The sequence below is a fragment of the Carassius auratus genome, chromosome 19 (assembly GCF_003368295.1).
Source record: "Carassius auratus strain Wakin chromosome 19, ASM336829v1, whole genome shotgun sequence".
NCBI lineage: Eukaryota > Metazoa > Chordata > Actinopteri > Cypriniformes > Cyprinidae > Carassius > Carassius auratus.
Genome location: NC_039261.1, coordinates 10,576,449 through 10,601,402, shown reverse-complemented (window position 1 = coordinate 10,601,402; position 24,954 = coordinate 10,576,449). Strand labels below are relative to the sequence as shown.

Here is a 24,954-nt window from a genome sequence, read left to right as displayed (position 1 = left end):
TGTTTTGCAAGGATGCAACTTCTGTTAAACATTACAATCTTGAGTGAAACAACAGAAAAAGAATTAGACAAAAATTTGACAATGAATTATGTCACATTAAGTAAGCAAACAGGGTCAACATTTCTTGTTCTGTATAAAATGCTAAAAGGGCTTTAAACTGAATGTTCACTGAAGATTGTGAAAATTATATTGATCATGAACTGTGTTCAGAATAACTGTATACTGCATACATAGTATATCTAAAAACAAATATTGGGACAGAGATTCAAATGCAAACAAGAACCATTTATTTCAGGTTCTACCAGCCATGATTCCAACTGAGAGCCAGGAGTATGCAAAAACAGAAGAACCAGCTGCCATTAAAGTGAAAGACTATGTGAGTGATATACATAAAGAAAGACGAGAACTGGAACAATATAAAGAAATATTTTTAAAAGAGAAACAGGACCTAGAGAAAACAAAGGAGGATGTACGAGCGGTAAAGACTGAAGCTGAAGAGAGGATGAAAAAATTACAAGAGAGGGAAACAGAGATGGAAAAGAAACGAGTGAGTCTACAAAACAGGGAAAGACTGGTGCAATCAGAAAGAGAAGAAAACCAGAGAGGTCTAGATATAATACGGAAAGAGAAGGAGCAGCTAGATCAAAGAAAACAAGAACTAGAGAATATGGAAGTAAATCTACAGAGAGAGAAATGTGAATTGGAAAAGGCAAGACTGACAGAGATTAAACTAGTTGATGTACAAGTTCAAACTGATGTGATGAAGGATGCAGGAAAATATCAGATGATCTTGACTATGGAAGAGCTGGATAAAGAGCGGCAAGCTCTGAAGAATTTCCAAGAAGAATTACTTGCACAAAAAAGTACAATTGAGAGACAACTGGCAGAAATAAAACTGAGCAAGGATGAATTTTCGCTCAAAGAAGCCGCACTGCAAACTGCAGCAAAAAACACAGCAGACATAGAGTTACAATTAGAGCTACGAAAACAGGAGCTAGAAAGAACAAAATATGAGCTGGAAAAGACAAAGCTAGAAATACAGAAAGGATGGGATGACCTGCAGGCTGAGATAACAGAAAGCAGAGAAAAAGAAGACATGATAAGAACAGAATTAGAAAATGTGAGAAATGTCCTAAATCACATCCAACAGGATACAGAAAAACAAAAGCAAACCATGGAGGCTGACCTAAAATACACTTTTGCTAGAGAACTAGAAGACATAGAAGGTCAGAGAAAAGGGATAGAGGATGAAAAGGGAATGTTACAGAACATGAAATATGAGCTGCAAAAAGAGTCTAGTGAAATCGAAAGGTTAAAACAGGATGTGCTGAAAGAAAGAGAGAATATGGAGAAATGGGCAGAGCAGCTTAAACAAGAGAGGGAGGAACTAGAAAAGAAAATGTGTAATCTGCAACAAATACAAGCAGAAATAGCCAGAGAAAATGAATATATAGAGAACCTGAGAGAGGAGAATAAGCTGACACTGAAGGAGATCCAAAAGGAGAGAGACACTCTTGAGAAAATAAATGAACTAATTTTACACAAAAAAGATGATTTTGAGAATGAGAAGGAGGAAATAAAGCAAAAAGAAAATGAACTGCAGCAAATGCAGGCTGATCTCAACAGACAACAGAAAGACATGCAGGATATTCAGAATATAGTTCTAATGCAAAAAAGTCAACTTCAGAAAAGCCAAGATGAAATAGCCGAAAAGCTAAAACAGGCGGAATACATCAGGCAGTTCACACAAAATGAAAAAGACAATCTTGACAGAGAAAGGATGGTTATAATGGAACAGAAGCAGCAGATGGAAAGCAACTTGACAGATGCATTAAACAGAGAACTGGAAATTGTGGAGCTTTTGAAAAAAGAGGTACTAAATCAGAAACAACTTATTGAGGACTGCAGAATAGATTTAATGAGGGATAAAGAAGATCTGGAGAGGAAGAAAATAAATTTGGGCAGTCAGGAAGAGGAGATAAAATTACAAAGACAAAGTTTAGCAGAAGAGAAAAGCAAGTTGCAACACACTGAATCTGTGCTGCAACGAGTAGCCGAAGATACCGAGAAGCTACGACAAGATGCACTAGCTGAAAGACAGAAACTTAAAAACACTGCTGCGCAACTTCAGAAAGAGAGAGATGACATTGTGAGCCTTGCAGAAGAGACAAAAAGAAAGAGAGAGGACCTGGATAAAATGCAAGCTGATTTAGAAAAGCAGGAGAAATCATTACAGATATTGAAGAGCATAAAGGCTGATCTGCAAAAAGAAGCCAGTGTCATTGAAAATTTAAGACAAGCTGTTCAAAATGACATACAAAATGTAAAAGATATGGAAGCCAAAATTCAAAAAGAAAGACAATACAGTGATAGTCTAGTTGAAGAGTTTGAAAAGAGGTCCAAAGCTCTGGATGAGGTGCGCATGGAGGTTGAAAAAGAAAAGCGATATGTTGAGTCTGAGAGAGATGTGCTAGAACAGGAAAAGTCTAAGCTCAGAGATCTAAAAGATGAAGTCGCTCAGCGAAAAGAACAGAACATTATTATACTGGCAGAGATAGAAAAGGAAAGAGACAATCTTGTCCAGCTGAGTGAAACCATCTCAAATCAGAGCTGCATTGTTGAAAGTGATAAAGAAAATTTAAGATGGAGAGAAAATGAACTGAAACAAAAAGAAGCAGAAATTGAAAACAAACAAAAACAAATAAATGAGTTGAAGAGCAGTTTAAGAAAGGAAAAGATGCAAGTTGAGCAGATGCAAGTTGACCAAGATCAACAATGGACAGTTGCACATGAAAAAATACAGTACGTTGCAAGAGATATTGGTGTGACAGATCTGGAGAAAGAGAGACAGGAAATTGAGAATTTGAGAGAAGAACTGAGGGTGAAATATGAAAATGTGGAGCTCCAAATGAGATATTTAACTGAGCAAAAAGAAGTATTTGAAAGCTGCTTGAAATCACTAGAAATGGACAAGGAAGACATAGAGAAAAATAAAGCCAAACTGCACAAAGAATTTGAAAAATTTCAGTTTCAGAGGCAATCATTTGAGAAGGAGATACAGCAGGTGAGAGCTGACCTTCAGACAGAGGCTGACAATACTGACAGAATAAAGAAAGAGGTGGTAGCTGAAAAACAGAGTATAAAAGACATGGCAGCTCAAATTCAACATGAGGGAAATGACAGAAAAGAAGCTCTTGAGAGAATACGCCTTGAGCTAGAAAAACAAAAGCAAGACATTGAGACTGAAAAAAATATACTAGAAAACCAAAAGTTCGAAGTGGAGAAAAGCATAAGAGAGATAGCTAGAGCAAAAGATGATCTTGCTGACAAGAGAAAAATAAATGATATTGATCGGTCAGAGATGGAGAAGCAGAAAAATTCCCTTGAGCAAATCAAGATAAACATATCACAAGAGGAACATGGTATTAAAATAGTGAAGGAAAGTTTAAGACACCAAGAAAATAACCTGAAAATACGTACATCACAACTTCATGCACAACAGAAAGAAATAGAAGAGATTCAGGATGTTATCATGAAAGAAAAGAGTCAGCTTAATGAAAGACAGGCTGAAATGGAAAAGCAAAAGAGAGAGTTAGAGAATGTGATGGACAGACTTGAAAAAGAGAGGGCTAATATAATGGAAGAAAGACAAAGAGTGAATGGCATTGCAGTAGAACTGAAGAGGGAAAGTGAAACAGTGGAGCTGATGAAACAAGAAGTTCTCCGTGAAAAAGAATCTATTGAAAACAGCAGGCAAATACTGAATAAAGATCTAGAAGATATACAAGAAAATAGAACCATCTTAGCTGAGGAGTTTGAGACCTTAAACTACCAGAAACAATTGACTGGTCAAGAAAAGCAAGAATTTGATAAGATGAAAAATGAGCTCCAACAAGAAAAGGCAATTATTGCTAAACTTAGGCAAGACATAGAAAATGGCAGGCAGAAGGCTGAGGAAGTGGCGATCAAACTCCAAAAAGAGAAGGAAGATATAGAGATTTCCTTTGCCAGGATAAGATCAGAGGAAGAAGATCTAAGAAAACAAAAACAAACAATTGAATCTGATAGAGACACTCTTAAAAAGCACAAGTCTGACCTAGAAAAAACTAAAGCAGAGATAGCCAGAGCCAAAGAAGATCTCGAAAACCAAATTGAATCACAAAAAAGACAAAATGAGGTAACGCTGGCAGAGATAGAGAGAGAGAAACACATTCTTGAGCAGTTAAAGATGAACGTATTACAACAGAGAGACGATTTAGAAAAGGACATCGAACAAACAAGATACAAACAAACAGAGCTACAACGTCTAAAAATGGAGATTCAGAAAGAGCAAAAAGTGATAGATGAGCAGAAGATGATGACTGCAACAGGGCAGAGTGGGCTGAAAGACATTAAAGCTCAGATAGATAAAGAGAAAAAAGAGACAGATGACACCAAAGAACAGATTATAAAGGAGAGAGATGATATTGAGAGAGAAAAGGCAGAATTAATGAATCAAAAACAACATATGGAGGTAAATTTGAGGCAAGAACTAAAAATGGAAAGTGAAAAGCTAGAGCTGAAAAAGGAGGAATTGACTGAAAAGGAAATGTTGGAAAATTATAGACAACTGCTGAAGAGAGACATGGAAGATCTGCGACAAAAACGAATTAATGTAGAAAGAGATTCAGAGAGTCTGAAACATGATAGAGAAGCTTTAGAGAATGAGAAGGAATTAATAAAACAGATCAAAACTGAACTGAAAAGAGAGACAGAAGAAATTGAGAAGATCAAACAACAAACACAACATGAAAGACAAAAGCTGGATGAAATGACAGCTCAACTCCAGAAAGAGAGGAAAGAAATCAATGATCTTACTGAGGAGACCAAAGGAAAAGGCACAGTCTTGGATGAAATGAACAAAGAAATTCAAGTGAAAATTAAAGAAATTCAATCTGATAGAGATATCATTGAGAAGGAAAAACATGAACTTGAGAAAATCAAACGGGAACTTGCTATCGCAAAGGAGGATATTGAAAAAGAAAGAGAAAAGCAAGGAATCACACTAGAAGAGATACAGAAAGATAGAGAGAGTCTAGAGAAGATGAAGGAGACCATCACAAGACAAACACACGTTACGAAAAATCAAGAGGAACAACTGAGACAAAAACAACATGAGCTTGAGCAAGTGAAAATTGAAATTCAGAATATGCAGAGAGAACTAGACAATGACAGAAACATTATAATAAAAGACAAAAGTCAGCTTGATCTGAGACAATCTGAGCTAGACAAACTACAGGGAGAAGTGAGTGACATTATGGAAAAAATGAGGAATGAGAGAAGCCAACTAGATAAAGATAAACATGAGATTGAAGAACAGAAACAGCAATTGAAGAAAGAAAAAGATGATGTAGACCAAAGCAGAGAATATCTGACTGAAGACTTAAAAATGATGACACTTCAGAAACAAGTGTTTGAAGATGAGAAGAACAAGTTAGAACAGATGAAGATTGATCTGCAAAGAGAAGCTGATGATATCAGAAAGCTCAAAGAAGAAACACAAAATGAGGAACAGAGTGTGAAAAAGATGGCCAGAGAACTTCAGAAGGAGAAAGAAGTTATTGTTAATCTTGCTGAAGATACAAAGAGAAAACATGAGATTCTGGATGAAATGAAAACTGAAAATGAGTCTTTAATGGCAGATCTACAAAGAGAGAAAAACAAACTTGAGCAAATGGGATTGAACATCTCCAAAGAAAATGATGATATTGAAAATGAGAAAGAGAAAATAAGACTCAGACAAGATGAGCTAGATCAACTACAAGCAGAGATTTATAAACAACAAAGTGAAATGAAAAAGGAAAATAACAACATTGAAAGTGTAAGAGCTGCAGTGATCAGAGAAAAACAGGACATGATGACTGAGCTGAGAAAGAAGTCTGAAGATGTTGAGATTCAGATGAATGAGGTAATGACCAAACAGGAAATGTTGGAAAATGATAGAAAACTGCTGAAGAGAGACATGGAAGATCTGCAACAAAAACTAGTTAATGTAGACAGAGACTCAGAGAGTCTGAAACATGATAGAGAAGCTTTGGAGAATGAGAAAGAGTTAATAAAACAGATCAAAACTGACCTACAAAGAGAGACAGAAGAGATTGACAAGATCAAACTACACACACAAGATGAGATGCAAAAACTGGAGGAAATAACAGCTCAACTCCAAAAAGAGAGAGAAGAAATCGACAATCTCATTGAGGAGACAAAAAGAAAAAACATGGTCTTGGATGAAATTAATACAGAAATTGAACTGAAATCTAAAGCCATTCAATCTGATAGAGACCAGCTTGAGAAGGAAAAACATGAACTTGAGAAAACCAAACATGAACTTGCTAAAATCAAAGAGGATCTTCAAAAGCAATTTGCTGAGCAAGCAGAAAAGAAAGAATTAATCCTGGCAGAGACACAGAAAGAGAGAGACACCCTAAAGGAGATGAATGAGACCATCACAAGACAAATACATGATATAAAAAATCAAGAGGAACAACTGAGACAAAAACAACATGAACTTGAGCAAGTGAAAATTGAAATTCAGAATATGCAGAGAGAACTAGACAATGACAGAAACATTATAATAAAAGACAAAAGTCAGCTTGATCTGAGACAATCTGAGCTAGATAAACTACAGGGAGAAGTGAGTGACATTATGGAAAAAATGAGGGATGAGAGAAGCCAACTAGATAAAGATAAACACGAGATTGAAGAACAGAAACAGCAATTGAAGAAAGAAAAAGATGATGTAGACCAAAGCAGAGAATATCTGGCTGAAGACTTAAAGATGATGACACTTCAGAAACAAGTGTTTGAAGATGAGAAGAACAAGTTAGAACAGATGAAGATTGATCTGCAAAGAGAAGCTGATGATATCAGAAAGCTCAAAGAAGAAACACAAAATGAGGAACAGAGTGTGAAAAAGATGGCCAAAGAACTTCAGAAGGAGAAAGAAGTTATTGCTAATCTTGCTGAAGATACAAAGAGAAAACATGAGGTTCTGGATGAAATGAAAACTGCAAATGAGTCTTTAATGGCAGATCTACAAAAAGAGAAACACAGCCTTGAGCAAATGAGATTAAACATTTCCAAAGAAACTGATGATATTGAAAATGAGAGAGAGAGAATAAGACTCAGAAAAGATGAGCTAGATCAACTACAAACAGAGATTAATAGACAACAAAATGAAATGAAAAAGGAAAATAACAACATTGAAAGTGTAAGAGCTGCAGTGATCAGAGAAAAACAAGACATGATGACTGAGCTGAGAAAGAAGTCTGAAGATGTTGAGATTCAGATGAACGAGGTAATGACCAAACAGGAAATGTTGGAAAATGATAGAAAACTGCTGAAGAGAGACATGGAAGATCTGCAACAAAAACTAGATAATGTAGACAGAGACTCAGAGAGTCTGAAACATGATAGAGAAGCTTTGGAGAATGAGAAGGAAGTAATAAAACAGATCAAAACTGACCTACAAAGAGAGACAGAAAAGATTGAGAAGATCAAACTACAAACACAAAATGAAAGACAAAAGCTGGATGAAATGACAGCTCAACTCAAGAAAGAGAGGAAAGAAATTAATGATCTTACTGAGGAGACCAAAGGAAAAGGCACAGTCTTGGATGAAATGAACAAAGAAATTCAAGTGAAAATTAAAGAAATTCAATCTGATAGAGATATCATTGAGAAGGAAAAACATGAACTTGAGAAAATCAAAAGGGAACTTGCTATCGCAAAGGAGGATATTGAAAAAGAAAGAGAAAAGCAAGGAATCACACTAGAAGAGATACGGAAAGATAGAGAGAGTCTAGAGAAGATGAAGGAGACCATCACAAGACAAACACACGTTACGAAAAATCAAGAGGAACAAATGAGACAAAAACAACATGAACTTCAAAAACTGAAAACTGAAATTCAAAATCAGAAACAGGAACTAGACAATGACAGAAACATTATAATAAAAGACAAAAGTCAGCTTGATTTGAGACAATGTGAGGTAGATAAACAACAGGGAGAAGTGACTGACATTATGGAAAAAATTAGGAATGAAAAAAGACAACTAGATAAAGATAAACATGACATTGAAGAACGGAAACAGCAATTGAAGAAAGAAAGAGATTATGTAGACAAAAGCAGGGAAGGTCTGAATGAAGACCTAAATATGATGACAATTCAGAAACAAGTGTTTGAAGATGAGAAGAACAAGTTAGAACAGATGAAGATTGATCTGCAAAGAGAAGCTGATGATATCAGAAAGCTCAAAGAAGAAACACAAAATGAGGAACAGAGTGTGAAAAAGATGGCCAAAGAACTTCAGAAGGAGAAAGAAGTTATTGCTAATCTTGCTGAAGATACAAAGAGAAAACATGAGATTCTGGATGAAATGAAAACTGAAAATGAGTCTTTAATGGCAAATCTACAAAAAGAGAAACACAGCCTTGAGCAAATGAGATTAAACATCTCCAAAGAAACTGATGATATTGAAAATGAGAAAGAGAAAATAAGACTCAGACAAGATGAGCTAGATCAACTACAAACAGAGATTCATAAACAACAAAATGAAATTATAAAGGGAAAGAACAACATTGAAAGTGAAAGAGCTGCAGTGATCAGAGAAAAACAGGACATGATGACTGAGCTGAGAAAAAAGTCTGAAGATGTTGAGATTCAGATGAATGAGGTAATGATCAAACAGGAAATGTTGGAAAATGATAGAAAACTGCTGAAGAGAGACATGGAAGATCTGCAACAAAAACTAGTTAATGTAGACAGAGACTCAGAGAGTCTGAAACATGATAGAGAAGCTTTGGAGAATGAAAAGGAATTAATAAAACAGATCAAAACTGACCTACAAAGAGAGACAGAAGAGATTGAAAAGATCAAACTACACACACAAGATGAGATACAAAAACTGGAGGAAATAACAGCTCAACTCCCGAAAGAGAAAGAAGAAATCGACAATCTCATTGAGGAGACAAAAAGAAAAGACATGGTCTTGGATGAAATTAATACAGAAATTGAACTGAAATCTAAAGTCATTCAATCTGATAGAGACCAGCTTGAGAAGGAAAAACATGAACTTGAGAAAACCAAACATGAACTTGCTAAAATCAAAGAGGATCTTGAAAAGCAATTTGCTGAGCAAGCAGAAAAGAAAGAATTAATCCTGGCAGAGACACAGAAAGAGAGAGACACCCTAAAGGAGATGAATGAGACCATCACAAGACAAATACATGATATAAAATATCAAGAGGAACAACTGAGACAAAAACAACATGAACTTGAGCAAGTGAAAATTGAAATTCAGAATATGCAGAGAAAATTAGACAATGACAGAAACATTATAATAAAAGACAAAAGTCAGCTTGATCTGAGACAATCTGAGCTAGACAAACTACAGGTAGAAGTGAGTGACATTATGGAAAAAATGAGGAATGAGAGAAGCCAACTACATAAAGATAAACACGAGATTGAAGAACAAAAACAGCAATTGAAGAAAGAAAGAGATGATGTAGACCAAAGCAGAGAATACCTGACTGAAGACTTAAAGATGATGACACTTCAGAAACAAGTGTTTGAAGATGAGAAGAACAAGTTAGAACAGATGAAGATTGATCTGCAAAGAGAAGCTGATGATATCAGAAAGCTCAAAGAAGAAACACAAAATGAGGAACAGAGTTTGGAAAAGATGGCCAAAGAACTTCAGAAGGAGAAAGAAGTTATTGTTAATCTTGCTGAAGATACAAAGAGAAAACATGAGATTCTGGATGAAATGAAAACTGCAAATGAGTCTTTAATGGCAGATCTACAAAGAGAGAAAAACAAACTTGAGCAAATGAGATTGAACATCTCCAAGCAAACTGATGATATTGAAAATGAGAAAGAAAAAATAAGACTCAGACAATATGAGCTAGATCAACTACAAACAGAGATTCATAAACAACAAAATTTAATTATAAAGGGAAAGAACAACATTGAAAGTGAAAGAGCTGCAGTGATCAGAGAAAAACAGGACATGATGACTGAGCTGAGAAAGAAGTCTGAAGATGTAGAGATTCAGATGAATGAGGTAATGATCAAACAGGAAATGTTGGAAAATGATAGAAAACTGCTGAAGAGAGACATGGAAGATCTGCAACAAAAACTAGTTAATGTAGACAGATACTCAGAGAGTCTGAAACATGATAGAGAAGCTTTAGAGAATGAGAAGGAGTTAATAAAACAGATCAAAACTGACCTACAAAGAGAGACAGAAGAGATTGACAAGATCAAACTACACACACAAGATGAGATGCAAAAACTGGAGGAAATAACAGCTCAACTCCAGAAAGAGAGAGAAGAAATCGACAATCTCATTGAGGAGACAAAAAGAAAAGACATGGTCTTGGATGAAATTAATACAGAAATTGAACTGAAATCTAAAGCCATTCAATCTGATAGAGACCAGCTTGAGAAGGAAAAACATGAACTTGAGAAAACCAAACATGAACTTGCTAAAATCAAAGAGGATCTTGAAAAGCAATTTGCTGAGCAAGCAGAAAAGAAAGAATTAATCCTGGCAGAGACACAGAAAGAGAGAGACACCCTAAAGGAGATGAATGAGACCATCACAAGACAAATACATGATATAAAAAATCAAGAGGAACAACTGAGACAAAAACAACATGAGCTTGAGCAAGTGAAAATTGAAATTCAGAATATGCAGACAAAACTAGACAATGACAGAAACATTATAATAAAAGACAAAAGTCAGCTTGATCTGAGACAATCTGAGCTAGACAAACTACAGGGAGAATTGAGTGACATTATGGAAAAAATGAGGAATGAGAGAAGCCAACTAGATAAAGATAAACACGAGATTGAAGAACAGAAACAGCAATTGAAGAAAGAAAGAGATGATGTAGACCAAAGCAGAGAATATCTGACTGAAGACTTAAAGATGATGACACTTCAGAAACAAGTGTTTGAAGATGAGAAGAACAAGTTAGAACAGATGAAGATTGATCTGCAAAGAGAAGCTGATGATATCAGAAAGCTCAAAGAAGAAACACAAAATGAGGAACAGAGTTTGGAAAAGATGGCCAAAGAACTTCAGAAGGAGAAAGAAGTTATTGCTAATCTAGCTGAAGATACAAAGAGAAAACATGAGATTCTGGATGAAATGAAAACTGAAAATGAGTCTTTAATGGCAGATCTACAAAGAGAGAAAAACAAACTTGAGCAAATGAGATTGAACATCTCCAAGCAAACTGATGATATTGAAAATGAGAAAGAGAAAATAAGACTCAGACAAGATGAGCTAGATCAACTACAAGCAGAGATTTATAAACAACAAAATGAAATTATAAAGGGAAAGAACAACATTGAAAGTGAAAGAGCTGCAGTGATCAGAGAAAAACAGGACATGATGACTGAGCTGAGAAAGAAGTCTGAAGATGTTGAGATTCAGATGAATGAGGTAATGATCAAACAGGAAATGTTGGAAAATGATAGAAAACTGCTGAAGAGAGACATGGAAGATCTGCAACAAAAACTAGTTAATGTAGACAGAGACTCAGAGAGTCTGAAACATGATAGAGAAGCTTTGGAGAATGAGAAGGAGTTAATAAAACAGAACAAAACTGACCTACAAAGAGAGACAGAAGAGATTGAGAAGATCAAACTACAAACACAACAAGAGATTGAAGAACAGAAACAGCAATTGAAGAAAGAAAGAGATGATGTAGACCAAAGAAGAGAATATCTGACTGAAGACCTAAAGATGATGACACTTCAGAAACAAGTGTTTGAAGATGAGAAGAACAAGTTAAAACAGATGAAGATTGATCTGCAAAGAGAAGCTGATGATATCAGAAAGCTCAAAGAAGAAACACAAAATGAGGAACAGAGTGTGAAAAAGATGGCCAAAGAACTTCAGAAGGAGAAAGAAGTTATTGTTAATCTTGCTGAAGATACAAAGAGAAAACATGAGATTCTGGATGAAATGAAAACTGAAATTGAGTCTTTAATGGCAGATCTACAAAGAGAGAAAAACAAACTTGAGCAAATGGGATTGAACATCTCCAAAGAAAATGATGATATTGAAAATGAGAAAGAGAAAATAAGACTCAGACAAGATGAGCTAGATCAACTACAAGCAGAGATTTATAAACAACAAAGTGAAATGAAAAAGGAAAATAACAACATTGAAAGTGTAAGAGCTGCAGTGATCAGAGAAAAAGAGGACATGATGACTGAGCTGAGAAAGAAGTCTGAAGATGTTGAGATTCGGATGGATGAGGTAATGATCAAACAGGAAATGTTGGAAAATGATAGAAAACTGCTGAAGAAAGACATGGAAGATCTGCAACAAAAACTAGTTAATGTAGACAGAGACTCAGAGAGTCTGAAACATGATAGAGAAGCTTTGGAGAATGAGAAAGAGTTAATAAAACAGATCAAAACTGACCTACAAAGAGAGACAGAAGAGATTGACAAGATCAAACTACACACACAAGATGAGATGCAAAAACTGGAGGAAATAACAGCTCAACTCCAAAAAGAGAGAGAAGAAATCGACAATCTCATTGAGGAGACAAAAAGAAAAAACATGGTCTTGGATGAAATTAATACAGAAATTGAACTGAAATCTAAAGCCATTCAATCTGATAGAGACCAGCTTGAGAAGGAAAAACATGAACTTGAGAAAACCAAACATGAACTTGCTAAAATCAAAGAGGATCTTCAAAAGCAATTTGCTGAGCAAGCAGAAAAGAAAGAATTAATCCTGGCAGAGACACAGAAAGAGAGAGACACCCTAAAGGAGATGAATGAGACCATCACAAGACAAGTACATGATATAAAAAATCAAGAGGAACAACTGAGACAAAAACAACATGAGCTTGAGCAAGTGAAAATTGAAATTCAGAATATGCAGAGAGAACTAGACAATGACAGAAACATTATAATAAAAGACAAAAGTCAGCTTGATCTGAGACAATCTGAGCTAGATAAACTACAGGGAGAAGTGAGTGACATTATGGAAAAAATGAGGGATGAGAGAAGCCAACTAGATAAAGATGAACATGAGATTGAAGAACAGAAACAGCAATTGAAGAAAGAAAAAGATGATGTAGACCAAAGCAGAGAATATCTGGCTGAAGACTTAAAGATGATGACACTTCAGAAACAAGTGTTTGAAGATGAGAAGAACAAGTTAGAACAGATGAAGATTGATCTGCAAAGAGAAGCTGATGATATCAGAAAGCTCAAAGAAGAAACACAAAATGAGGAACAGAGTGTGAAAAAGATGGCCAAAGAACTTCAGAAGGAGAAAGAAGTTATTGCTAATCTTGCTGAAGATACAAAGAGAAAACATGAGGTTCTGGATGAAATGAAAACTGCAAATGAGTCTTTAATGGCAGATCTACAAAAAGAGAAACACAGCCTTGAGCAAATGAGATTAAACATTTCCAAAGAAACTGATGATATTGAAAATGAGAGAGAGAGAATAAGACTCAGAAAAGATGAGCTAGATCAACTACAAACAGAGATTAATAGACAACAAAATGAAATGAAAAAGGAAAATAACAACATTGAAAGTGTAAGAGCTGCAGTGATCAGAGAAAAACAAGACATGATGACTGAGCTGAGAAAGAAGTCTGAAGATGTTGAGATTCAGATGAACGAGGTAATGACCAAACAGGAAATGTTGGAAAATGATAGAAAACTGCTGAAGAGAGACATGGAAGATCTGCAACAAAAACTAGTTAATGTAGACAGAGACTCAGAGAGTCTGAAACATGATAGAGAAGCTTTGGAGAATGAGAAGGAATTAATAAAACAGATCAAAACTGACCTACAAAGAGAGACAGAAAAGATTGAGAAGATCAAACTACAAACACAAAATGAAAGACAAAAGCTGGATGAAATGACAGCTCAACTCAAGAAAGAGAGGAAAGAAATTAATGATCTTACTGAGGAGACCAAAGGAAAAGGCACAGTCTTGGATGAAATGAACAAAGAAATTCAAGTGAAAATTAAAGAAATTCAATCTGATAGAGATATCATTGAGAAGGAAAAACATGAACTTGAGAAAATCAAAAGGGAACTTGCTATCGCAAAGGAGGATATTGAAAAAGAAAGAGAAAAGCAAGGAATCACACTAGAAGAGATACGGAAAGATAGAGAGAGTCTAGAGAAGATGAAGGAGACCATCACAAGACAAACACACGTTACGAAAAATCAAGAGGAACAAATGAGACAAAAACAACATGAACTTCAAAAACTGAAAACTGAAATTCAAAATCAGAAACAGGAACTAGACAATGACAGAAACATTATAATAAAAGACAAAAGTCAGCTTGATTTGAGACAATGTGAGGTAGATAAACAACAGGGAGAAGTGACTGACATTATGGAAAAAATTAGGAATGAAAAAAGACAACTAGATAAAGATAAACATGACATTGAAGAACGGAAACAGCAATTGAAGAAAGAAAGAGATTATGTAGACAAAAGCAGGGAAGGTCTGAATGAAGACCTAAATATGATGACAATTCAGAAACAAGTGTTTGAAGATGAGAAGAACAAGTTAGAACAGATGAAGATTGATCTGCAAAGAGAAGCTGATGATATCAGAAAGCTCAAAGAAGAAACACAAAATGAGGAACAGAGTGTGAAAAAGATGGCCAAAGAACTTCAGAAGGAGAAAGAAGTTATTGCTAATATTGCTGAAGATACAAAGAGAAAACATGAGATTCTGGATGAAATGAAAACTGAAAATGAGTCTTTAATGGCAAATCTACAAAGAGAGAAAAACAAACTTGAGCAAATGAGATTGAACATCTCCAAAGAAAATGATGATATTGAAAATGAGAAAGAAAAAATAAGACTCAGACAAGATGAGCTAGATCAACTACAAGCAGAGATTTATAAACAACAAAATGAAATTATAAAGGGAAAGAACAACATTGAAAGTGAAAGAGCTGCAGTGATCAGGGAAAAAGAGGACATGATGACTGAGCTGAGAAAAAAGTCTGAAGATGTTGAGATTCAGATGAATGAGGTAATGATCAAACAGGAAATGTTGGAAAATGATAGAAAGCTGCTGAAGAGAGACATGGAAGATCTGCAACAAAAACTAGTTAATGTAGACAGAGACTCAGAGAGTCTGAAACATGATAGAGAAGCTTTGGAGAATGAGAAAGAGTTAATAAAACAGATCAAAACTGACCTACAAAGAGAGACAGAAGAGATTGACAAGATCAAACTACACACACAAGATGAGATACAAAAACTGGAGGAAATAACAGCTCAACTCCAGAAAGAGAGAGAAGAAATCGACAATCTCATTGAGGAGACAAAAAGAAAAGACATGGTCTTGGATGAAATTAATACAGAAATTGAACTGAAATCTAAAGCCATTCAATCTGATAGAGACCAGCTTGAGAAGGAAAAACATGAACTTGAGAAAACCAAACATGAACTTGCTAAAATCAAAGAGGATCTTGAAAAGCAATTTGCTGAGCAAGCAGAAAAGAAAGAATTAATCCTGGCAGAGACACAGAAAGAGAGAGACACCCTAAAGGAGATGAATGAGACCATCACAAGACAAATACATGATATAAAAAATCAAGAGGAACAACTGAGACAAAAACAACATGAGCTTGAGCAAGTGAAAATTGAAATTCAGAATATGCAGAGAAAACTAGACAATGACAGAAACATTATAATAAAAGACAAAAGTCAGCTTGATCTGAGACAATCTGAGCTAGACAAACTACAGGGAGAAGTGAGTGACATTATGGAAAAAATGAGGAATGAGAGAAGCCAACTAGATAAAGATAAACACGAGATTGAAGAACAGAAACAGCAATTGAAGAAAGAAAAAGATGATGTAGACCAAAGCAGAGAATATCTGACGGAAGACTTAAAGATGATGACACTTCAGAAACAAGTGTTTGAAGATGAGAAGAACAAGTTAGAACAGATGAAGATTGATCTGCAAAGAGAAGCTGATGATATCAGAAAGCTCAAAGAAGAAACACAAAATGAGGAACAGAGTGTGAAAAAGATGGCCAAAGAACTTCAGAAGGAGAAAGAAGTTATTGTTAATCTTGCTGAAGATACAAAGAGAAAACATGAGATTCTGGATGAAATGAAAACTGAAAATGAGTCTTTAATGGCAGATCTACAAAGAGAGAAAAACAAACTTGAGCAAATGAGATTGAACATCTCTAAGCAAACTGATGATATTGAAAATGAGAAAGAGAAAACAAGACTCAGACAAGATGAGCTAGATCAACTACAAGCAGAGATTTATAAACGACAAAATGAAATTATAAAGGGAAAGAACAACATTGAAAGTGAAAGAGCTGCAGTGATCAGAGAAAAACAGGACATGATGACTGAGCTGAGAAAGAAGTCTGAAGATGTTGAGATTCAGATGAATGAGGTAATGATCAAACAGGAAATGTTGGAAAATGATAGAAAACTGCTGAAGAGAGACATGGAAGATCTGCAACAAAAACTAGTTAATGTAGACAGAGACTCAGAGAGTCTGAAACATGATAGAGAAGCTTTGGAGAATGAGAAGGAGTTAATAAAACAGATCAAAACTGACCTACAAAGAGAGACAGAAAAGATTGAGAAGATCAAACTACAAACACAACAAGATATTGAAGAACAGAAACAGCAATTGAAGAAAGAAAGAGATGAAGTAGACCAAAGAAGAGAATATCTGACTGAAGACCTAAAGATTATGACACTTCAGAGACAAGTGTTTGAAGATGAGAAGAACAAGTTAAAACAGATGAAGATTGATCTGCAAAGAGAAGCTGATGATATCAGAAAGCTCAAAGAAGAAACACAAAATGAGCAACAGACTGTGAAAAAGATGGCCAAAGAACTTCAGAAGGAGAAAGAAGTTATTGCTAATCTTGCTGAAGATACAAAGAGAAAACATGAGATTCTGGATGAAATGAAAACTGCAAATGAGTCTTTAATGGCAGATCTACAAAAAGAGAAACACAGTCTTGAACAAATGAGATTGAACATCTCCAAAGAAAATGATCATATTGAAAATGAGAAAGAGAAAATAAGACTCAGACAAGATGAGCTAGATCAACTACAAGCAGAGATTTATAAACAACAAAGTGAAATGAAAAAGGAAAATAACAACATTGAAAGTGTAAGAGCTGCAGTGATCAGAGAAAAAGAGGACATGATGACTGAGCTGAGAAAGAAGTCTGAAGATGTTGAGATTCAGATGAATGAGGTAATGATCAAACAGGAAATGTTGGAAAATGATAGAAAACTGCTGAAGAGAGACATGGAAGATCTGCAACAAAAACTAGTTAATGTAGACAGAGACTCAGAGAGTCTGAAACATGATAGAGAAGCTTTAGAGAATGAGAAGGAAGTAATAAAACAGATTAAAACTGACCTGCAAAGAGAGACAGAAGAGATTGAGAATATCCAACTACAAACACAACATGAAAGACAAAAGCTGGATGAAATGACAGCTCAACTCCACAAAGAGAGGAAAGAAATCAGTGATCTCATTGATGAAATTAAAAAGAAGAGAGATATTCTGGATGAATCCTATACTGAAATACAAAGGGAACAAGAAGCAATTGAGAGAGGCAAAGACTTGATTAGAAGGGAATGGTCTGACCTAGAGAAAAACAAAGCTGAGATGTCTCAAACCATGGAAGAGCTTTCTGAACAAAAAACAAACATTGAGGTCACACTGGCAGAGATGCATCAAGAGAGAAACATGCTTGAACAGATGAGTGAGAAAATAACAAGAGAAAGAATGGCACTTGAAGATGAAAAGCAAGAGTTGCGAATAGAAAAGGAAGATCTTAAAGGAATGCGGGCAGAAATTGAAAGAAAACAAGAAGATATTGATCACCTGAGGTTTGGCTTAACAGAAGAGAGTCTGCTTGAGAAGTCAGAGGCTGAAATTGTTCTTCAACAGAGTGACGTGGATCTAGTCAAATCTTTATCAGACAAAGAAATGTCAGATAAAGATGGAAAGAGGGTCTTGATGGAGCAGATGCTGGAAATGGACTTAAAAGCTGCATTAGAAACAGATGTTGAGAGCCAAAAGTTAGACTTACCTGAAGCTGAGGAAATACCTCATAAACAGGAGATGATGTTAGAGAAGAAGTTTATTGAAGATGAAAAGAACAAACTGGAACAGTTGAGAGCTGAACTGAAAAGGCAAGCTGAACGCATCGAAAAGGAAAAGCAAGACATGCAAAATGAAAGACAGAAGCTAGAAGAAATGTCAGCTCAACTTCAGGAACAGATAAGAAATCTTGAAAGCCTTAATGATGAGATTAATGTTCAAAAATGTAATCAACAAAAGCAAGCAACTGAATTTGAAATGGAGAAGACTGATTTAGAGAAAATCAAAACAGAAATTACTAAAGCCAACAAACTTCTTGCAGAACAGCAAGAAAATAATGATATGACAATACAAGAAATGAAGACAGAGAGGGACACTCTTGAAGAAATGAGGGTGAACATCACAAAACAAGTGGAGACTATTCAAAAAGCGAACGATAGTCTTTCTCGGAGAGAAAGTGAACTTGCAAAGCTGCAGGAAACCATTTTACAACAACAAGATGAAATGGATGAAATGAAAAACACAATTATGATGGAAATGAGTCAACTGGACCAGAGACAAACTGATATTGATCTATTACAGCGAGAGGTTGATGATCTTATGGAATTCACAAAGACAGAAATGACCGTCATAGAAAGAGAAAGAGTGGAAATGATGTCACAGAAGAGAAATATAGAGAGAGAGATGGTCAGTCTAGAGGAAGAAAAGAAAACCTGTGAACAACTGAGACTAGAATTACTGGAGGAAAAGGATCAGGTTGAAAAAGACAGAGATCTCTTGACCAAAAATTTGGATCTTATCGAGAGGCGAAAAATGGATGTGGAGAAAGAATTAAAGAATCTAAGAGTTGAGAAATACACCTTTCAAAATGAGAAGGAGGAACTAGAAAGGATGAAAACTGACCTTCAAAAACAAGCTGAAGACTTGGAGAAACTAACTGAGAAGACCGATGAAAGATGGAGGGCAGAAGAGATGGCAGCCAAATTTAAAAAGCAATTGGACATAAGTGGTATTCCAGCGGACTACCAACAGGGGAAAGAGCTCATAGATGAGATAGAGAAGCAAAGACAGGAAATACAGTCTGCCAAAGACTTGCTTCAAGAAGAAAGATCTGAGCTGGAGAAAACCAAAGCAGAGATTAACCAAGCCATGGAAGAACTAAAACACCAAAGAACTGACTTACAGAGAGATAAAGACATTATGAAGCAAATGAATACAAATAACTTAAGACAAATAGCTCAAATTGAAGATGGGAAGGAAAAATTACAACACAAAGAAAACGAACTAGAACAATTGATAACAGAACTTCAAAATAAACAAAAAGAAATGGATGACATGAAAAGCAACATAATGAAACAAAAGGCTGATTTTGAGAATCTGGAGCAAAAAAGAGCTGAGTTGGCTAGAGACTTGGAAAACCTCCAAAATGAGAAACAAGCTTTTAAATCTGAACAAGATGAGCTGGAAAAGGAGAGAGAGTATATTGAGAAGTTGAAGCTAGAAGTTCATAAAGAAAGGCAGAGGGCTGCAGAAGAGTTAGAAAAAGAGAGACATCAATTTGCAAAGGGGGTCAAAATGAAAAATGACACCCTGGATGAAATACAAGCTGACATAGATAGACAAAAACAAGCCATTGCTGTAGACAAGATGGATCTGGAAAAAACCAAAGAACATTTTAAAAGACAATCCAAGGAGAGTGAAATCAAATGTGCAGACCTGCAGAAAGAGCGAGATATTCTTGATAAGATGAGTGTGGAAATCTTAAAGCAAAAACATGACCTGGAGATAGAAAGAGGTGAACTGTTAGATCAGCGTCAGCTGATGGAGACACTAAAGAAAGACACTGAATATGTGGAACAACTGAGGAAAGAGCTTTTGGATGAAAAGGAATTGACTGAGAAAAGCAGAATGCAACTGAAACAAGACATAGAAGATATGGAACAAATTAAATTAAATCTACATAAAGAATTAGAGGAGATAAAAGTTCAGAAACAGGATATTCAAGATGAAAGAGTTCAACTAGAGCAAATGAAAGCTGAGTTAGCAAAAGAAAGAATAGCAAATGATGAAATGTTGAGAGAGGCCAAAAAAGAAATGGAGAAATATGAGGAGATCAAATCAAATATTTTAATCCAAAAAGAAGAGTTTGAAACTAAAAGACAATCAGACATAGAGGAACTATTTGGTATGAGAGCTGAAATACTCAAACAGAAAGAGGAATTAGAGGACAAGATGCAAAAGACTAAACGTGAGATGAAAGAACTGAAGATTCTTCAGGATGAAACTGATAGCAAGAGGAAAGATCTTGATCACAAGATGAGACAAGTAGTGAGAAAGAGCGATGATCTGGAGAAAATGAGAGCTGATATTGAAAGTGCAAATGAGAAACTTGAAATGGACAGAGTTATGTTAAGTATAGAGCGTGATGACATGGAGCGAATGAAAGCTGAGAAACACAGAGCTGGAGAGGAACTACAATCTCATATTGAAGAAAGAGGTGGAGATCTGGAAGAGAAAGAACAAATAAACACCAAGATACAAAGGCTTATTCAAGAGGCTGAAAAGGCTAGCGAAATGGCCTGGAGATCAAAACATGACCTGGAAAGAAGCATGCAGAGAGATGTTAATATTCAAGCAGATTCAGAGGAAAGGCAAGAAATGAGTGCTTACATGCAGAGACTGATCCAGGAAATTGAGCATGTCAGAGAGGTTCTCGGAAGAATGAAAGATGAAGTCAAGTCTGCTAGAAATGAAAGATTTGAACTAGAGGACATGAGGCTGGAAGTCGAAGCTATGAAATATAGCATGAAGGAAACCTATGAGCAACAGAACAAAGAGATAGAAAATGAGAAGCAGCAAATTGAGAGTACCAAAGACTTGCTGAGCAAAGAGCGAAGTGATCTTGAGCGAAACAGATCTGATTTGGAGAGACAAAAACGAGAAATGGCATTGGACAAACAGAAATTACACAATGAAAATGAACTGCTGAACAAAGAAAATGTTGAAATGAAGAAGCAATATGAAATTCTCAAAAACCTTCTAGAAGAAACAACCAGAGAAAGTACAGTACAAACAGTTAAACCTTACAGAAAAAAGAAAGAAATGAGGAGAGATTCAGAGGAATTAAGGAAAAAAATTGAATCTTTAAGCATGGACGACCAGCAAGAAGAGAGTGAGAGTGAGAGTCAGACAGATGAAATTAACAGACAAATAGACAAACTGACAGAGTTGAAGGCTGAGCTGGATCAACAGCAGGTAGAACTACAGAAAACTAAAGCAGACTTAAAACACCAGATGGATGAGCTAGAAAATATGAGGTCTGAGATGTTACAACATGAAAAGGACACGAGAGAGGTGGTGCTGAAGGATATACAGAGCCAGAGAGAAATACTAGAAAAAAGGATTCAGAAAATGATGCATGAGAAGGGAGAACTGGAAGTCTTAAGGTCTGAAATAGTCCTAGAAAAGAAAGATCTGGAACAGAAGATGAAACAAGTCATGAGAAAGAGGGATGAGGTGGAAAAAATTAAGACTGAGATAGCAAAGGCAAGAGAGGAGATCAACAGAGAGCGGCAGGAGCTGGAAACACTCAGGAATGATGTTCAAAGTGCAAAAGAGGATTTTGAGCTATTGGTGGAGAAAACTGTGAATCTAGAAGATGAGGAAAGTACCAATGCTGACATCAAAAGACTAATTTTAGAGGTTGTGAAAATCAGGGAAATGGTGAGAAATCTAAAAGTTGACATGGAGAGCAGGATGGAGAAAAGTGAGGTGGTGAGAGATGTAAAGGAAAACTTCAAGGCTGAGATCCAGAGACTCATTCAAGATATTGGACAAATACAGGAAAATCTTGGATACCTTAGAAAAGAGATAGAAACCACTAGAAGAGACAAGAATGAATTGGAGAAGATGAGACCAGAACTTGCAGAAAAGCAACAGGTGGAAGAGAACATGAGAGAAATGCTGCAGAAAGAAAGAGAAGAACTGGAGCAGCTGAAGGATGAGATAAATAGAGAAAAGGAGGATTTGGAGACCAAAAGAGAGCTGGTTAAGGTAGAAATAGCTAAAGAAATAATGGAAGAGTTTAAGGACACAAGAAAGAAAAAGGAAGAACTGGAAATGGTCACTGAGGAACTCTTAAGAAACAAGAGTGATCTGGAACAGCTCAACAGAGACATACAAAACCTATGGCAAACCATGGAAGAAATGAAAACCCTGCATGAAAAGAAAAGAGCTGAACTGGAAGGCATTACTTTTGAAGTTAAGAGGAGAGAGCAGATACTGGAGAAGCAGAAACATGAGTTGGAAGAGAAAAGTTGGATTGTTGAAGAAATAGAGAAAAAGAAAGATGCACTTGAAAAGATCAGTATGGAAATACTGAGGAAACAAGAATATATTGGAAAAGAAATGGACAATTTAAGGCAAGAGAAGCAAGAGCTGGAGCTCTCTATAAGTGAACTACAGAGACAGAGAGGTGATGTTGAATCTTCAATACATGCTTTGGTCATGAAGAAGGATCAATTAGAAGATGAACAAGCCAAAATCAATCAACAAAGGCAAGAAGTGAGTGCTGCCATGAAGGCTTATGATGTGGAACTGAAAAATCTAGGAAAGGTAAGGAATGAACTAGAAAACGAGAGGGCAAAACTTGATGAAAAGCTCCATGATGCAACAAAATTGGAGGAGAAACTACAGGATATGAAGAGTAAACTAAACAAAGAAAAAGAGCAAATGGAAGAAATGAAGCAGATGGTCAGCACAGAGAGACAACTGATTGAACAAGAGACTGCTGAGCTTCAGAAGAAGAAGGAACTGGAAAGAAAGGAAACTGAAATGGAACATGAGCAGAAGAAAATGAGTGATGGCAGTAAGATGATTGAACAGGAAAGAAAAGACTTGCAAAAGATGAGGTCTGACATGATGACAGAAAGAAAGCAAATGGAAGACATGAGAGAAGAAATCAAACTAGAGAGATCAGCACTTGACCACAAAATACAAGAGATTGATCTAGAAAAGATTCAAATTGAAAATGACAAAGAAATAGTTCAGAAGTTAATGAATAAAGTAGAAGATCAGAGACGTTATATTAAACTCCAGAGAGAAGAACTTGACCTTGAAAAACAAAAGATCACTGATGAAAATTGTATTCTAGCTGAAAGTAAGACAGAGCTGCAAAAAGAAAGCGAACAAATCAAATGGATGGAGGAGGAAATAAAGAAGGAGAGAGAAACACTGAAGGAAATGGAAGCTCATCTACAAAAGGAAAAGGAAGACATTGAGAGTGTCACTGAAGAAATACAGAGAAAGCAAGAGGATCTGGAAAAAATGAATACAGAAATAATTGAACAAAAACAAGAGTTGAAGAAAAGCGGAGACCTTTTAGAACAAGAAAGAGAAGAAATAAACCACAAATGGACACAGTTACAACAGAGAATTGATGCATTTGATGCTCAGGTCAGCAAACAGAAGGAAGAATATCTAACAGAACAAAATGAAATGGAAGAAGAAAGAAAAGGTCTAGAAGAAACCAAAGTCAAGATCCTGGAGCTGAAAACTAAAGCTGAGCAGGAACATCAAGACATGAGCCTAAAAATGCAGGAGTTGAACACACTGCAAGAACATATTAAGAAAGAACAAGAGAAAGAAGATGAAATGAGAATACAAGAAAACATAGTGAGAGAAGAACTTGATCAGATAAAGAGCGAACTAGAAAGAGAGAAAACTAAAATAGATCACGAGCAGAAGAAAATGGATGATGACAGCAAGATGATTGAATGGGAAAGAAAAGACCTGCAAAAGATAAGATCTGACATGATGACAGAAAGAAAGCAAATGGAAGACATGAAAGAAGAAATCAAACTAGAGAGATCAGCACTTGACCAAAAAATACAAGAGATTGATCTAGAAAAGGTTCAAATTGAAAATGACAAAGAAATAGTTCAGAAGTTAATGGACAAAGTAGAAGATCAGAGACGTTATATTAAACTCCAGAGAGAAGAACTTGACCTTGAAAAACAAAAGATAAATGATGAAAATTGTATTCTAGCTGAAAGTAAGACAGAGCTGCAAAAAGAAAGCGAACGAATCAAATGCATGAAGGAGGAAATAAAGAAGGAGAGAGAAACACTGAAGGAAATGGAAGCTCATCTACAAAAGGAAAAGGAAGACATTGAGAGTGTCACTGAGGAAACAAAGATAAAGCAAGAGGATCTGGACAAAATTAATACAGAAATAATTAAACAAAAACAAGAGTTAAAGAACAGCGGAGACCTTCTAGAACAAGAAAGAGAAGAAATAAACCACAAATGGACACAGCTACAACAGAGAATTGATGCATTTGATGCTCAGGTCAGCAAACAAAAGGAAGAATATCTAACAGAACAAAAGGAAATAGAAGAAGAAAGAAAAGGTCTAGAAGAGACCAAAGTCAAGATCCTGGAGCTGAAAACTAAAGCTGAGCAGGAACATCAAGACATGAGCCTAAAAATGCAGGAGTTGAACACACTGCAAGAACATATTAAGAAAGAACAAGAGAAAGAAGAAGAAATGAGAATACAAGAAAACATAGTGAGAGAAGAACTTGATCAGATAAAGATTGAACTAGAAAGAGAGAAAACTAAAATAGATCACGAGCAGAAGAAAATGGATGATGACAGCAAGATGATTGAACGGGAAAGAAAAGACCTTCAAAAGATGAGGTCTGACATGATGACAGAAAGAAAGCAAATGGAAGACACGAGAGAAGAAATCAAACTAGAGAGATCAGCACTTGACCACAAAATACAAGAGATTGATCTAGAAAAGAT

The 24,954-nt window shown here is 35.8% G+C and overlaps 1 protein-coding gene across 2 annotated transcripts in view; it reads left to right on the top strand.

The window, feature by feature from the left end:
• The window catches only part of LOC113119396 (nuclear anchorage protein 1), a 42,153-nt gene that overhangs the window by 13,865 nt on the left and 3,334 nt on the right, over positions 1–24,954 (top strand). Inside the window, exons 5-6 of one of the 2 annotated variants that reach the window (XM_026288851.1) lie at positions 296–5,347; positions 11,714–24,331. In XM_026288851.1, coding sequence (XP_026144636.1) covers positions 296–5,347; positions 11,714–24,331 — 17,670 coding nt within the window. Of the gene's footprint in view, positions 1–295; positions 24,332–24,954 lie in introns of both variants that reach the window. The other variant, XM_026288850.1, reaches the window with a different exon arrangement.